Here is a 16286-nt window from a genome sequence, read left to right as displayed (position 1 = left end):
GAAAATGCTTTTGCTGATGCTTTCTCTATGCCTTCCTTGCATTATATGTGCCCTGCAAAACTCTTATGAGTTTAGCCAGCCAGTTACCTAAGATCAAGCTCCACGTGAGTAAATTTCCCCTGAGAGGAACCGCAGCCAGAGACGGGTAAGAGGGGGTGCCAGTCTGACCAACCTAAGACAGGGTCTTCAGCTTCTCTCTGAAGAAGTTCCCGATGACGGGTAAGGCAGACAAGGCGATCCACCCAACCTAAGACAGGCGGGTTCGCTTCTTTCAACAGAGACGGGGTGTTGGGAGCTGACAGTTAAGTTTAAAGGTCATCTTGACCTCTGGGCTCACTTGAAGGCACATACAAGGAACTGGCTTACTGGAAAGACACCAGGTGCCGGGGATGGCTTTGCTATGTCTGCAGTTTGTTTTAAATTTTCCTTGTTTTTCTGGACTATAGTAGAATGGCCTGAGTGTGGGCGCCCATGAGGATGCACCAGGCCACATGTGTGGAACTCCCAGTACCCAGGCTGCTCCCATGTTCTGAAGAGGACAAGATACTGATCTTTATATATGTCCCGGAATTGATAGACCTGCTTGGGACATTTCTAACTGTGGTGGAGCTAATGTTTATTACTGTGCTAGGTGGGGATGTGAGGGAGCTGGGACGGGCTCTTATGCACAAGGGCCCTCCCTATTCTTGTCTGACAAATCTCGCCTCAAACCCCCTGCATGGCCAATGCTATTCCTACCAATGTAATCCGGTTAAAATAACCTTTACAGAGGAGGGGGAAAGGATAACTAACTGGCTGGTGGATGTGCTATTAAAACAAAAAGGGGGAATCTGTGGGGAACACATAGGACATTGCCTCCAGAACCCCTTTGTGTACTCACCTGTGCTTTACCTATGTCTCACATGTTTGATTTCTGTAACTGCTGCACATTTGTTGATAAGGATTCACTATTCCTCCATACTGACTTAAAGTTAAATTCTCCTTGTCTGTGCTCCCATAAAACTGCTTATGATTAACACTCTGCCCGCTGACTGTAAGATTTACTTCTTATGTCTGTATGCTGTATAGAAGCATGTGATGTTCCAATAAACTTTGTCTATCCGGGCATGTTGTAGTTCACTTTTTGCTTCCCTGACACTGTCTGACTGTGTGAACAGCAACAATGGAGTGTGGACATCATCTGGTGGTCTGCTCTGTAGTTTCACACTATTCAAACATTAGCTCCTTTTTGCTTTGAGCAATACACCATTACTTTTGTAACAATGGTGTTGTTTTATTTTACCATGCATTATAAATATATTCTCCATGAACCACTGGAGTCACAATGAGAGACACAAAAATGAATTTGCAGCAAAGCAAAATTGACTTGCACACACAAACATGCATGACCAGCCAAAAATCTGGCAAGAAGGACAGAGAGCAAGCATTATTTATCGCTAATTCAGCACCAGGCCCTGCCTCTCTGCTCAGATTGGTTGTGCTCAGGGTTCCAATCTATTCTGCTTGGGATTGGCTCATTTGAATAGGAAAAATGTATTTAGAAAAGGTGATTTTGAGGTAAGGTTAACACTTCATAAGTAATTTGTACAGATGCCCACACCCTCTAAGACTTCTGGAATAGTCCAGGGTGTGTCATAATCCCATCTGGAAAAAGCTGTTTAAGAGAAATTTTACTCCACAAGTTATACTGACATCAAATACAGTGAAAGCAGGGGTTATACTGTTGGGGAGGGACATACAAAGCAACAAAGAGATAATCTTATAACTGCGTTAGAAACACATGCATAAAACAAAAAAACATGGAGGAGATGGGGAAAAACCAGTTGTTTAAGGATACAGGTGGACCTGTTGCAACAATGAGAAGTACAAGTTTTCATGTCCAAAACGAGCTTTACAACGTCGGTACGGGGGTGGTGGGGGGGGGGAAGGAGAAGGATTGGGATTGGGATTGGGGGGGAAGGGGAAGCCTGGGAAGGGATGTGAAGGGCAAACAAAGGAGGAGGCTGCAATGCTTGGTAAGAAATGTACGCATTATCCTGCCCATGTAATTGTAACTCCTCTGTACAGTATGTTCACAAATAAAATAAAATTAAATTTAAAAAAAAAAGAGAAATTTTACTCCCGACAAATACTTTATCCCTAAGCAGTTCCTCTTTTCTTTAAGAAACAAGCCTCCAGGCCAAAGCAGGAACTTTTAAGCAATATGCTGAGAGGAAAGGCTATTTTTCTCACACATGAATATATGTCTAAAAGACATTTTGTAGCATTTCTACATGTTTCATTATATTTACCTTCCAAGTCAGGAAAGCAAGGGCATTCCTTACATTCCTAATTTTCCACCTGACTATAATGTGTAAGTAGAAAATTACTAACATATGGGGACTCCAGTGGCTCACACCTGTAATCTTAGTTACTCAGGAGGCTGAGATCTGAGGTTCCCATTTCAAATCCAGGTTGGGCAGAAAAGTCAACAAGACTTTTTTGTTTGAGGGGGAGTTACGGTCATGGGCCTTTAACTCTAGGCCTGGGCGCTGTCCCTCAACTCTTCGGCTCAAGGCTAGCACTCTACACCTTGAGCCATAGGGCCACTTCCGGCTTTTTGCTTTTTTGCTTTTGTGGTGCTGAGGAAACGAACCCAGGACCTCATGCATGCAAGGCAAGCACTCTACCACTGAGCCACCTTCCAAGCCCCGCCACCAGACACTTATCTCCAATAAACTACTGGAAAACCAGGGTGCTGTGGCTCAAGTGGTAGAGAACTCACCTTGAGCTGAACAGCACAAGGACAGAGCCCCGGCCAAAAGTTCAAGTCCCATTAGTGACAAAAAAACAGTACTACCATATTGTGTGTATATTATACATACATGAAATATATGTTAAAAAGCGGTGTGCTATTTATATATGTCTTAGGATAGAAACAGTTTTGTCTGCATTTGGACGTTTTCATCGTATGTGTTTTTGTAACAAAATTTGCAAATATAGCTGCCAAAATTAGTTGCAGTGTTCCCAGTATTAATAGATCAAGCACCACCATCATTAATACTTCTAGCTGAATTCATCAGCTCCATCCTACACTTTGGAAACCCCTTCAAACCACTATTCTGAAAACAAAATGAAGAACATGCCTTCTTTTGTCTATGTACAGAAGCCTTTAAGCACAAGCAGGCTTAACTAGGATCTTCATCCAGAAATAGGCTCCATGCTAAGTGTGAAGTATATTAAATAGGTAGGTGTTATTAGGTAGCCAATGAAGAGATCACCACACGGTATTAGGGCAAGAAAAGTAGTTGATTTATCAAAATGCTATCCTGCTGAGCATGGTGGAAAGGCATGGCCAAAAGGGGTGACACAACCCCAGGCCAGGATTTATTGAGGCCAGGGACAGGAAGGCGTGTGGCCACACTGGATCTGGATGTGATCTCAGGGCCTGGGACCCTTCCGTGGTCGGACAAGAGACATGAAATAGGCTGGCCAGTTTGTGACCTCGGAGGGGAGGTGACTGCTTCCAGGTGTGCCAATTACCTAGGTAACAGATACTGGGCAGAAACTTAGCTAAGAGGTAGGGTAGTGTCTGCACAGGGACTGCATGGCTCTGGGCAAAACTTACACTAAGGTGCATGGAGACAAAGTCGCATCCCATACAGTCTGTACCAACATCTTCTGGCCACACAGTATGGTATCACTCCCTCCATGATACAAAATACCAAGTAACCGCAATTGAAGGAAGAGCCTCCTTGTGGCAATTGTACAAGTTGTCATTTACTTTAGGTTGCTATGTTTCAGCATTGTAGGCATATACAAATGGCCAGTGTCTATGCTGAGAATTTCTGTTTCTCTCTGAAGACGGGAACTGTGCTGCAGCACCATGGTGGAGTGCCATGCTGCAATCACTCCTTTCATGAAACCTTGGCCCGACACATACTGTATTGTTACCAACTGGTTGATCTTGAAATTTGGATACTGAGTCTAAGTGGTATCATCTTGATGACCTCGTTGGGAGACTCGAATCCCACTACAGGAAGTTCAGAGGAGCAGACCTAGATTTCCACAGATCACCTCCATGAAGGTAAGGAAAGCTCAATGCCCTCAAAATGACCTTCTCCTTCTGTACAGCTACAAGTTCTCAGGACAGTCTGAGTAATACGTGGACTTACAAGCAATGCAGAAGGCAGTCTAGATCATGCCCTCATATGACTAGGTGTTAAGCTGGAGAACAGGAGACTGGTCTAAAGCCAAATTTCTACCCATGGGCTACCTCAAATGCCCTCCTGTCCTTTCTGGGAGCATGCTTTGTGGTCTCTGAAAAAACTCTTTCACACAATTCTCAAAGAGTACTCATATTCAGAAGGGCTCATGCATCAGTTGTATAAGGGAAAGCATTCGATGGTGACTCCTTCCTGATCTCAGGGATCCAAGAACATTTGTTCAGAAGTGATCAGGGAACCACAGAGGAAGAAAGGGCTCACCAGCAAGCTTTAGGAACCTCCTCTCCTCTACTCAGGCAGACCCTGTAGCACAAATTCATTTCTCAAGAGCCCTTAGCTGAGCATAGTCCATTTTCAAGGATTATGAAGTCAAGATGGCCCTCCCTTCCTGATGCCCCACGAGTTAATTGTCACATTCCTGTCCCCTGAGATTCTTGGGATATGAAACATTGAATTTAGATGTGTTTTCATATGGGGTCCTTCCAATGCTCCCATACCCTAGATATTCATGAAATTATCTCAAACATTCATAAAAAGATTGCAGTCCTGGACAGGAAGATGAGAATAAGGAAGTATGTCTTCATTCCAGAAGCATACCCACCAAAGCACTCTCCTACCTTAACACCCTCACATAGCAGAGGACAGATTTGACACTGGCCAGGAAATAAGAGAAGTTCAGGTTCACAGCAGATGGCATCTCAAACAGCAAATGGCTTTCATATCCCAGGAGTACCCCACTTCCATAAGGAATACCCACACCCCAGAGGAGCACTTCCAGGACATTCATATTGTTTTCCACCTTTGGTGGTTGGAGGGCTCACAGGCAGAATCTCACCAGAACTATTCCTGGCTGTGCACCATACAACTATGGCTGAATTGTAGAGACTTTCCATTTAAAAAAAAAAAACCTATGTCATCAGCTCTCAGCCTCTTCAGTAGCCTGGGCCTGCAACACCAAGCTCCTGAGGGCTTCTACGAGGATACACCCTCCTGGAAGCATAAGTAGAATTTGGGGCACTCTGCAAACCTTATGGGCCAAGTGGGAGGCTCTCCCCTCACCAGCAAACCTACAACCAGTCCAGCACCAGTGCCAGAGGTCTGTAATCCTATCTATGTAGGAGGCTGAGATCTGCAGATTGAGATTCCAAGCCACCCAGGCAGGAAATCCTGTGAAGATCTGACATTCAATAAACCACTCAGAAAACCGGAAGTGACACTGTGACTCAAGTGGTAGAGCACTAGACTTCAGCTAAAGAGCTGAGGGACAAGGTCCAGGCCTAGACTTCAGGACCCATGACTGATTTAAAAAAAAAACCCACCAATAATGATTTCATTTTTTCCCTTTCCAGAGAAGTCCATTCATGTTGAGAAAATTACCAAGACTAGAAAGGTTAGAAAGGTAACAAACCAAGATGTGCCAACATTGATGAAGCTGAGAACTTGAAGAAACCACAAAAATTCATGAAGATTTTTGTGCAAGTGCTAGGGCTACAACTCTGGTCCTGGGTCCTAAGCATTTATGCTCAAGGCTTCTTCTCTTCTACTTGAGTCTCAGCTCCACTTCCAGTTTTTAGCTGTTTGTTTTTGGTATTAAATTGAAGAAAAAGTTCTCTCAGACTTTCCTTCTCTAGCTGGCTTGGAACCTACATACTCATATTTCAGCCTCTGGAGTAGCCAGGATTAAAGGCAGGGGCCAGACAAGACACACCCTGCTGCTGAAGTCTGCTGCAAGGGCAAACCCTCCCAGAAAGGGAAGGGTGGGCTCATCCTGTCCTGCATATAAAGGAGAGCAGTATGGCCTGGACTTCATTTCCTTGGTCCAGGCTGCTGGAAGAAGGAGGTGAAAAGCGAGCAGGAAAAGGACGTCAGAGGCTCCAGAACAGGCTGAGGTGATCAAGGCTCCTAGGGCAAACCTCACAGCCGGCAAGAGAGGAAAAACCTCCCAGGAACAGAGGCAGTAACGAAGGCTCAGGCTGGTGGATTCAGCCTCTTCTCAGTGGCGGTTGTAAGCAACACTGCAAGCCTCCATCTAATCCAGGTTACTTTCTTACTCCCTTCGGGAGACATTACCACTACCTGTAATCATGGCAACTTATTTCACAGGTTTCTTCATGGAAAACAAAGGTGCATCAAGGTGGGCGGCCCAGGACAAGTCAGCCAGACTGATTGGGAAAGTCCTGCGAGTGCCCTTTTGCGCAGACTGGGACGTGGTGAAAACCCTGGGAAAAGGTACCTATGGAGAAGTTCAGCTTGTTGTGAATAGAGTAACTGAACAGGCAGTTGCAGTGAAGATTTTAGACATGAAGTGGGCCAGGAACTCTCTGGGAAATATTAAGAAAGAAATCTGCATTAATCAAATGTTAAACCATGAGAATGTTTTGAAATTCTATGGTCACAGGAGAGAAGGCAATATGCGATATCTATTCTTGGAATACTGTAGTGGTGGAGATCTTTTTGATAGAATACAGCCAGACATAGGCATGCCTGAAGAAGATGCTCAGAGGTTCTTCCATCAACTCATGGCAGGGGTGTTTTATCTGCATGGTATTGGGATAGCTCATAGAGATATTAAGCCAGAAAATCTCCTCTTGGATGAAAGGGATAACCTCAAAATCTGTGACTTTGGCTTGGCCACAGTATTTCGACACAATAATTGTGAGCGTTTATTGAAAAACATGTGTGGTACTTTACCTTATATGGCTCCAGAACTTCTGAAGAGAGAAGAATATCATGCTGAACCAGCTGATGTTTGGTCCTGTGGCATAGTTCTTACTGCAATGTTGGCTGGAGATTTACCATGGGAACAGCCCAGTGACAGTTGTCGGGAATATTGTGATTGGAAAGAAAAGAAAACGTACCTCATGCCCTGGAAAAAAATGGATTCTGCACCTCTGGCTCTGATTCAGAAAATCCTAGTGGAGAATCCAACAGCAAGAATTACCATCCAGGACATCCAAAAGGATAGATGGTACAACAAGTCATTTAGGAAAGGGGCAGCGGGGTTTCAGGATAGGGAAAATAGGAGAAAGGTGAGGAAAGGTGTAACGAGTTTGAGAAAATACACTTAATAAATTACTTGAGTGAACTAACCCCTCTCTACATGACATGGACAATTAAAAAGAGAGAGAAAAAAAAAACAAGAAGAAAAGGGGCAAAGAGGCCCTGAGTCAATTCAGATGGTGTGCCAGAAACACCTGGTGTGTTTTCTAAGCACAATCATTTGAATTTAGATATTCCCCAGCATCGGTGGATGAACTAATGAGCCTGTAACCAACCCTGTAGCAGAGATCACACACTGATCTTCATCACTCTTCTCCAATCATTGAACTCTTCCCTTTTCAAGAGGAAGCATTTCTTTGATGGTAATGTCCATGAATGTATGTGGTTAAAAATCTCAAGTAAATCAGGCATCGATTGTTCATTCCTGCCTTTCTGCTACTCAGGAGGTTGAATTGACCAGGCCAGAAGCCAAGAGTACTGTCTGAAGAGAGGATGTCACAGGCAGTGCAAAAGAGGCAGAAGAGAGTTTTTTGACAAATGGCACATTAATCATACTACAGGAATTCTCTATAATCACAAGGACAAGCAATTATAAAAAGAAATCACCAATGTCTTAAGGAGCAATTATTACAACAAAAGGGGTAGTTAGCCCCCATATACAGTTACAGATAGCTTTGTTTACTGTAAACATTTCAAATTATTCAAAATGGGCACCTGAATCCAGATTTCAGAAGCACTGGGGACAACTAAACTCTAAGCCCCAAGTGCAAGTCAGGTGGAAGGACCCCTGACACAACAGTGGAGGGGACCTGACCCCCTACTTACCATGGGCAGGGGATTTGGATGTGTTTTTCCCATAGGGGAGACAGCCCCCATTTGGATCCCTGCCAGGAACCTTAAGTTTTTACCCATTTCCTCTATACAGGAGGATGCCCAAGGATAAACTAACCATACCCAAGGGCAACAAGCCCTTGAGAGGCTCTTGTGTTCTCTAACAATTGCAGGTGGTGATACTCTAGCTGATGGCTGTCCTGACCTTCCTAATCCTGGCAATGGCTATGGAATTCACATCAACCTCAACGGGTAACCTGGGCAGTGATCAGCACTGGCAATGCAGAAACCATCAATAGCACCACCAGAGAAGCTGTCCCTTTGATGTGGTGGCCTGACCTTCATTTTGATCAAGACCCTCTGTCATTAGGAATGGACTACTTAATATTTCTACAGGAACTAATGATTTTAATGTTACCAGCTCTAATTGTTCTTTTACTAATTGCTTGTATTGCCACCTTTTGTTAAGCTTCCTGTAAACATTTCTAAAACCTGGTCTAGAGGGGCTGGGAAGGTGGCTCATTGGTAGAGCGCTTGCCTAGCACCAATGAGGTCCTGGGTTGGATTCCTCAGCACCACATAAGCAGAAAAAAGAAGCTGGAAGTGGCGCTGTAGTTCAAGTGGTAGAGCACTAATCTTGAGCTGAAGAGCTGAGGGACAGTGCCCAGGCCCGAGATCAGGCCCCATGACCACAAACAAAAAAATATTAATGATAATACTATACCTGCTCTAGAACCATCCCGACCTCTAGACTCTGAAGTGGCAAAGACTGCTATCCCATCCCTGACTCTTGGCCTGAAAATGCTTTTGCTGATGCTTTCTCTATGCCTTCCTTGCATTATATGTGCCCTGCAAAACTCTTATGAGTTTAGCCAGCCAGTTACCTAAGATCAAGCTCCACGTGCGAAAATTTCCCCTGAGAAGAACCGCAGCCAGAGACGGGTAAGAGGGGGTGCCAGTCTGACCAACCTAAGACAGGGCCTTCAGCTTCACTCTGAAGAAGTTCCCGATGACGGGTAAGGCAGACAAGGCGATCCACCCAACCTAAGACAGGCGGGTTTGCTTCTTTCACCAGAGACGGGGTGTTGGGAGCTTTCAGTAAAGTTTAAAGGTCATCTTGACCTCTGGGCTCACTTGAAGGCACATACAAGGAACTGGCTTACTGGAAAGACACCAGGTGCCGGGGATGGCTTTGCTATGTCTGCAGTTTGTTTTAAATTTTCCTTGTTTTTCTGGACTATAGTAGAATGGCCTGAGTGTGGGGGCCCATGAGGATGCACCAGGCCACATGTGTGGAACTCCCAGTACCCAGGCTGCTCCCATGTTCTGAAAAGGACAAGATACTGACCTTTATATATGTCCCAGAATTGATAGACCTGCTTGGGACATTTCTAACTGTGGTGGGGCTAATGTTTATTACTGTGCTAGGTGGGGATGTGAGGGAACTGGGATGGGCTCTTATGCACAAGGGCCCTCCCTATTCTTGTCTGGCCTCAAACCCCCTGCATGACCAATGCTATTCCAACCAATGTAATCCTGTTAAAATAACCTTTACAGAGCAAGGGAAAGGATTACTAATTGGGAGGTGGATCTGCCATTAAAACAAAAAGGGGGAATCTGTGGGGAACACATAGGACATTGCTTCCAGAACTCATCTGTGCTTTACCTACCTCTCACATGTTTGATTTCTGTAACTGCTGCACATTTGTTGATAAGGATTCGCTATTGTCCATACTGACTTAAAGTGAAATTCTCATTGTCTGTATTCCCATAAAACTGCTTAAGATTAGTAGTCTGCCCGCTGACTGTAAGATTTACTTCTTATGTCTGTATGTTGTATAGAAGAATGTGATGTTCCAATAAACTTTGTCTACCCTGGCATGTTGTAGTCCCCTTTTTGCTTCCCTGACACAGTCTGACTGTGTGAACAGCAAATATGGAGTGTGGTCATCATCTGGTGGTCTGCTCTGTAGTTTCACACTATTCAAACATTAGCTCCTTTTAGCTTTGAGCAATACACCATTACTTTTGTAACAATGGCATTGATTTATTTTACCATGTGTTATAAATATATTCTCCAAGAACCACTGGAGTCACAATGATAAACAGAAAAATGAATTAGCACCAAAGCAAACTTTACTTGCACACACAAGCATGCACAACCAGCCAAAAATCTGGCAAGCAATCACACAGAGAAAGCAGTCACCCCATTATTTATCCCTAATAGAGCAACAGGCCCAGCATCTCTGCTCACAGTGGTTGAGCTCAGGGTTACAATCTATTCTGCTTGGGATTGGCTCATTTGAATAGGATAAAATGTATTTACAAGAGGTGATTTTGAGGTAAGACTAACAGTTCAGAAGGAATCTCAACAGATGCCCACACCCCCAATTACTTCTGGAATAGTCCAGGTTGGGTCATAATCCCATCTGGACAAAAAGAGTTTAAGAAAAGTAATACTTCTGACAAATCTTTTATCCCTAAGCAGTTCCTCTTTTCCTTAAGAACCAAGCCACCAGGCCAAAGCAGGAACTTTTAAGCAATGTGTTGAGAGAAAAGGCAATTTTTCTCACACATGAATATATGTCTAAAGGAGCTTTTGTAGCATTTCTACATGTGTCATTATATTTACTGTTAGGTTTTTAAAAAGAGGTAGCCGAGTAAGAACAGCAGCACACACATGGTATTCAGGTAAGGGGTAGGTTTATTCATTGTTCCAGCTGACACCAGGCCATCTTGGTCCTCCACATGGTGGGGAAAGGGAGAGAGCTGGGAAAGAGATAGAAAAGAGGTAGAAAAGAGAAGAGAAGGCTACAAAAGAGCAGAGAGAGAGAGTCTGGGACTGAGCTAGACCTTATCTAGCCTATAGGTGGAGAAAGGTGTGGTCTCATCAAATTCAGATGTGACCTCAGTGGATGCAGATGTGACCTCCTCCAGATGTCTCAGTTGCCTAGGTAACTAAGGTACTGGGTGGAAAGTTTGCTGTAAGGAGGGTGGAGTCTGCCAGCCATCCAGCTATGGACCTTACATTCCAGCCTTTTGATAATCATGAAATAAGGCTAGGATTCTCTCTCACTACTTCCTGCTGACAAGGGGCGGAGACAATAGAGGTAAAAGGCTGGAATTTGGTCCCCTCCCAGAGAAGGCAGTGAGCAGCAGCTGTCCTTTGGTGGCGTGAGTCCTTAAGATGAAGTCTGGAGAAGTCTCATAAGCTTTGAGGGGCTGGAAAAAAAAATACTAGAGAGCAAAGAAATGGCAAGATGAAGGACTTGGGGCTGAAAATGTTGGTAGAAAAGTCCCTAGTTACTTCTGACATCCGGTGACTAGGTAGACAAGTCAGGTGACAATGGCAAAATAATAAATTCCTGTTCAGTTAATAGGTAGACAGGTATAGACATTGGATGGGCAGGCTTCTTACTTCTACTGACCTCCCGGCTCTGGTTAATTTTGAAACGGCAGGCACAAAGTAGCTGATGTGACATCATCTCCTCTTCATCTTCTCCATGGTCCCTTGTTCCCCATTCTGGCTGAGTCTAGGTTCTGGTTGATGGGATGGCTTGTCCCAGTCGGTATTCAAGGAGGTTTGAACTCAAGGCCTAGGCACTGTCTCTGAGCACATCTGCTCAAGGCCAGCACTGAACCACTTAGTTATAGTACCACTTGCAGAGTTTGGCTGGTTACACATAAGAATTTTGAACCATGCTTCCAACCTGGCTCTTTGCAAGTTAGCTGGGAGATGGAGTCTTAGGGATTTTTCAGCCCGGGCTGGCTTTGAACTGCAATCTTTGCCACAAAAGCCTTTATTTTTTCCAATTAAAGCAACAAAGAGATCAAATAGAATAAGTAGAGCTTACCTGGTCCTTATCAAGAATTGACCGACAAATATTCTAGAATGACAAAACTTCTTTGATGTGAGAATCTTAACACAGATATGCCCAATATTTTAGAGTCACATAGTCAGTATCAGAATACATAACACAAAACAAAAAAGGTAAAATTCAAAACCTAAAATTTTGACAACAATGTGTAGACGTCTTTGCTAACAAAGCACATCAGAGAGTTGGGCCTCAGTTACCAGGGCCTGTGACAAGAGCACCTTGGTAGCAAAGCACCTTAGAATAGCTGCATGGAGTAGTAAGCTTGGTGGAAGGTTAAAGGCCAGATGGGACCAAACCCTTAACCCACCATGTGGCCAAGATGGCAAATTCAAGACGGCGAATTTCTGAAAAAATTCAAAAAAAACCCAGAACAAATAGATGAAGCCTACATTGACTAGCATTTGAGAGGGAAACTAGAGAGGGCTTCCCCAGACCCAGCCTGCATTGCACTCTTCAGGACACAAGCCAAAATGTAGAAAAGAGAAAGGGAGAGATAGGGAAAGTTGGACATAAATGGCAGAGAGAGAGCAAACAGAGCCTCAAAGTAAACAGACTTCTGACCTCATGCATGCAAGACAAGCACTCTACCACTGAGCCAACTTCCCAGCCCTGCCACAAGACTCATCTCTAATAAATTACTGGAAAACCCAATGTGGTGCTGTGGCTCAAGTAATAGAGAGCTCACCTTGAGCTGAACAGCACAGGGACAGAGCCCAGGCCCACAGTTCAAGCCCCATGACTTACAAAAAAACAGTACCACCATAATGTGTGTATATTATATACACATGAATTATATGTTCAAAAGTGGTCTGCTTTTCATATATGTCTTATGATAAAAACAGTTTTCTCTGCATTTGGAGGTTTTCATCATATGTGTTTTGTAATAAAATTTGCAAATATAGCCACCAAATTTAGTTGTAGTGTTCCCAGTATTAATAGATCAAGCACCACCATCATTAACACTTCTAGCTGAATTCATCTGGCTCCATCATCCTCCAGTTTAGAAACCCCTTTCAAACCACTATTCTGAAAACAAAACGAAGAACATGCCTTCTTTTGTCTATGTACAGAAGCCTTTAAGCACAAGCAGCCTGAACTAGGATCTTCATCCAGAAATAGGCTCCATGCTAAGTGTGAGGTATATTAAATAGGTAGGTTTCATTAGGTAGCCAGTGAAGAGATCACCACACGGTATTAGGGCAAGAAAAGTAGTTGATTTACCAAAATGCTTCCCTGTGGAGCATGGTGGAAAGGCCAAAAGGGGTGACCCACCCCCAGGCCAGGACTTATTAAGGCCAGGGACAGGAAGGCGAGTGGCCACACTGGATTTGGATGTGACCTCAGGGCCTGGGACCCTTCCCTTCTCTGACAATAGATATGAAAGGGGCTAGACACGATGTGACCTTGGAGGGGGAGGTGACTGCTTCCAGGTGTGCCAGTTACCTAGGTAAGAGATACTGGGCAAAACTTAGCTAAGAGGTAGGGTGGTTTCTGCACATGGCCTGCATGGCTCTGGGCCCTTTTACACTAAGGTGCATGGAAACAAAGTCACAACCTATACAGTCTGTACCAACATCCTCTGGCCACACAGTACAGCATCAGTCTCTCCATGGTACAAAATACCAAGTAACCGCATTTGAACGAAAAATCTCCTTGTGGCAATTGTACAAGTTTCCATTTACTTTAAGTTGCTATGTTTCAGCATTGTACGCATATACAAATGGCCAGAGTCTATGCTGAGAATTTCTGTTTCTCTCTGAAGACGGGAACTGTGCTGCAGCAACATGGTGGAGTGCCATGATGCAATCACTCCTTTCATGAAAATTTGGCCCAACATGTACTGTATAGGCACCAACTGGTTGATCTTGAAATTAAGATACTGGGTCTAAGTGGTATCAATTGATGACTTGGTTGGAAGACTCTAATCCCACTACGGGAAGTTCAGAGGAGCAGACCTACATTTCCACAGATCACCTCCATGAAGGTAAGGAAAGCTCAATGCCCTCAAATTGACCTTCTCCTTCTGTACAGCTACAAGTTCTCAGGACAGTCTGAGAAATACGTGGACTTACAAGCAATGCAGAAGGCAGTCTAGATCATGCCCTCATATGACTGGGTGTTAAGCTGAAGACCTGGAGACTGGTCTAAAGCCAAATTTCTACCCATGGGCTACCTCAAATGCCCTCCTGTCCTTTCTGGGAACATGCTTTGTGGTCTCTGAAGACACTCTTTCACACAATTCTACCAGAGAATACTCATATTCAGAAGGGTTCATGCATCATTTGTGTAAGGGAAAGCATTCGATAGTGACTCCTTCCTGATCTCAGGGATCCAGGAACATTTGTTCAGAAGTGATCAGGGAACCACAGAGGAAGAAAGGGTTCACCAGCAAGCTTTAGGAACATCCTCTCTTCTGCTCAGGCAGACCCTGTAGCACAAATTCATTTCTCAAGAGCCCTTAGCTGAGCATACTCCATTTTCAAGGATTATGAAGAGAGGATGGCCCTCCCTTCCTGATGCCCCACGTGTTAATTGTCACCTTCCTATGGCCTGAGATTCTTGGGATATGAATCATTGAATTTAGATGTGTTTTCATATGGGGTCCTTCCAATGCCCCCATACCCTACACATTCATAAAATTATCTTAAACATTCATAAAAAGATTGTAGTCCTGGACAGGAATATGAGAATAAGTAAGTTTGTCTTCATTCCAGAAGCATACCCACCAGCACACTCTCCTATCTTAAGACCCTCACATAGCAGAGGACAGCTTTGACACTGGCCAGGCAAGAAGAGAAGTTCAGGTTCACAGCAGATGGCATCTCAAACAGCAAATGGCTTTCATATCCCAGGAGGACCCCACTTCCATAAGGAATACCCACACCCCAGAGGAGTACTTCCAAGAGACTCAGACAGTCTCCCACCTTTGGTGGTTGGAGGGCTCACAGGCAGAATCTCACCAGAACTCTTCCTGGCACTATACAACTATGACTGAATTATAGAGACATTCCATTAAAAAAAAAAAAACAAACCTATCAGGGCTGGGAATGTGGCTCAGCGGTAGAGCGCTTGCCTTGCATGGATGAGGCCCTGGGATCCATTCCTCAGCACCACATAAGCAAAAAGGAAAAAGCCGGAAGTGGTGCTATGGCTCATGTGGTTGAGTGCTTGCCTTGAGCTGAAGACCTGAGGGAGAGCGCCCAGGCCCAGAGTTCAGGCCCCAAGACTCAAGCCCCACCCTAAAAAAACAAAAACTAAGAACCCAAGAAAATCCTTCATACATTTAAAGTCACAAGTCCTTATAAGCAATGAAACAAACTTTCTACTAAATCATTGGTGAGTTGAAATCGAAACTCTTAAGTGATTAATGTAAAATATAGTCAATAGGTAGTTTCATTAGGTAGCCAATGAAAAGAATATCATGTGGTGTTCAGACAGGAAAAGAAGTTTATTTACAAAAGTGCTGCACAGTGGGTGTCTGGTGGAGAGGCATGGCCTAAAGGGGAACCCCATCCTCAAGCCAGGACTTATGGGACAGTGATAGGTGTGGTCAGGTAGGAGAAAGGTGTGGCCACACTGGATGTGGATGTGACCTCAAGGCCTGGAACTTTCTTATAGTCAGATGAGAGGAATGACCAGGATGTAATCTAACAGGAGAGGGAACTGACTGCTTCCAGGTGAGCCAGTGTCCTAGGTAACACAGTTACTGGGCAGAAATTGGCCAAGAGATAGGGACATGTCTATACATGGCCTGCAGTGACCGGGGCAGACCTTACAATTATCACTGAAGAAAATTAGGTATTCAGTAGGAAGAATGTAAACAGACTCCTTCCTGAAGTTATCACCATGTAAAGTGCATGTGCCTAAACTGACCTGGATCATGAATTTCAGAGCTCACACTGAACACAAGCCTTAGATGAGAAAGAGGTAGAAGAGACTCTATAAAAAATGCAGACAAGTTTCTTCTTACTTTCTATGTGAAATACCCCACACTCCTGGGATACTTTCGTCTACGGGAGGGCACCCCAGAAACCAAGACTCCAAACCAGTAGATGCAACAAGCAACAGGAGTTTATTCAGCGTTTGTGAAAACGGTCTCTCTGCCTCTGCAAGGTAGAGAGCCCTGAGCAGCGGTTACAGGCATTTTAAAGGCAAAAACCACAAGATTAGCATATAACACCAGGTGTCCCCGGGATTGGCCCATTTAAAGTCACTATACACTCCAGCGATCATTTTGCTATGTGGGAAATTTTATAACACTCTTTGTAAAACAGTTGGCTCGGGGCAAGTCTAGGGGGAGCGGTCACCCTGGAGGGGAGTTTACATAGTTACAGGCTTGTGATTGATTAACATTTGGCCTAGTTTGCTGGAC

At 44.2% G+C, this 16286-nt stretch overlaps 1 protein-coding gene across 1 annotated transcript; it reads left to right on the top strand.

The window, feature by feature from the left end:
- The first annotated feature begins 212 nt into the window (after positions 1–212).
- On the top strand, positions 213–14009 carry LOC138827171 (serine/threonine-protein kinase Chk1-like). Its single transcript, XM_070022651.1, has 5 exons — positions 213–219; positions 6309–6596; positions 6732–7253; positions 8210–8288; positions 13946–14009. The coding sequence occupies exons 1-5, from the start codon at positions 213–215 to the stop codon at positions 14007–14009; spliced, it is 960 nt and encodes a 319-aa protein (XP_069878752.1).
- The last annotated feature ends 2277 nt before the right edge of the window (positions 14010–16286 follow it).

Source organism: Dipodomys merriami, unplaced genomic scaffold (genome assembly GCF_024711535.1).
Source record: "Dipodomys merriami isolate MVZ:Mamm:240054 unplaced genomic scaffold, mDipMer1.0.p SCAF_151, whole genome shotgun sequence".
In the NCBI taxonomy this organism is placed as follows: Eukaryota; Metazoa; Chordata; class Mammalia; order Rodentia; family Heteromyidae; genus Dipodomys; species Dipodomys merriami.
Note: the sequence above shows the minus strand (reverse complement) of the source record. Positions and strands in the feature narration are given on the sequence as shown.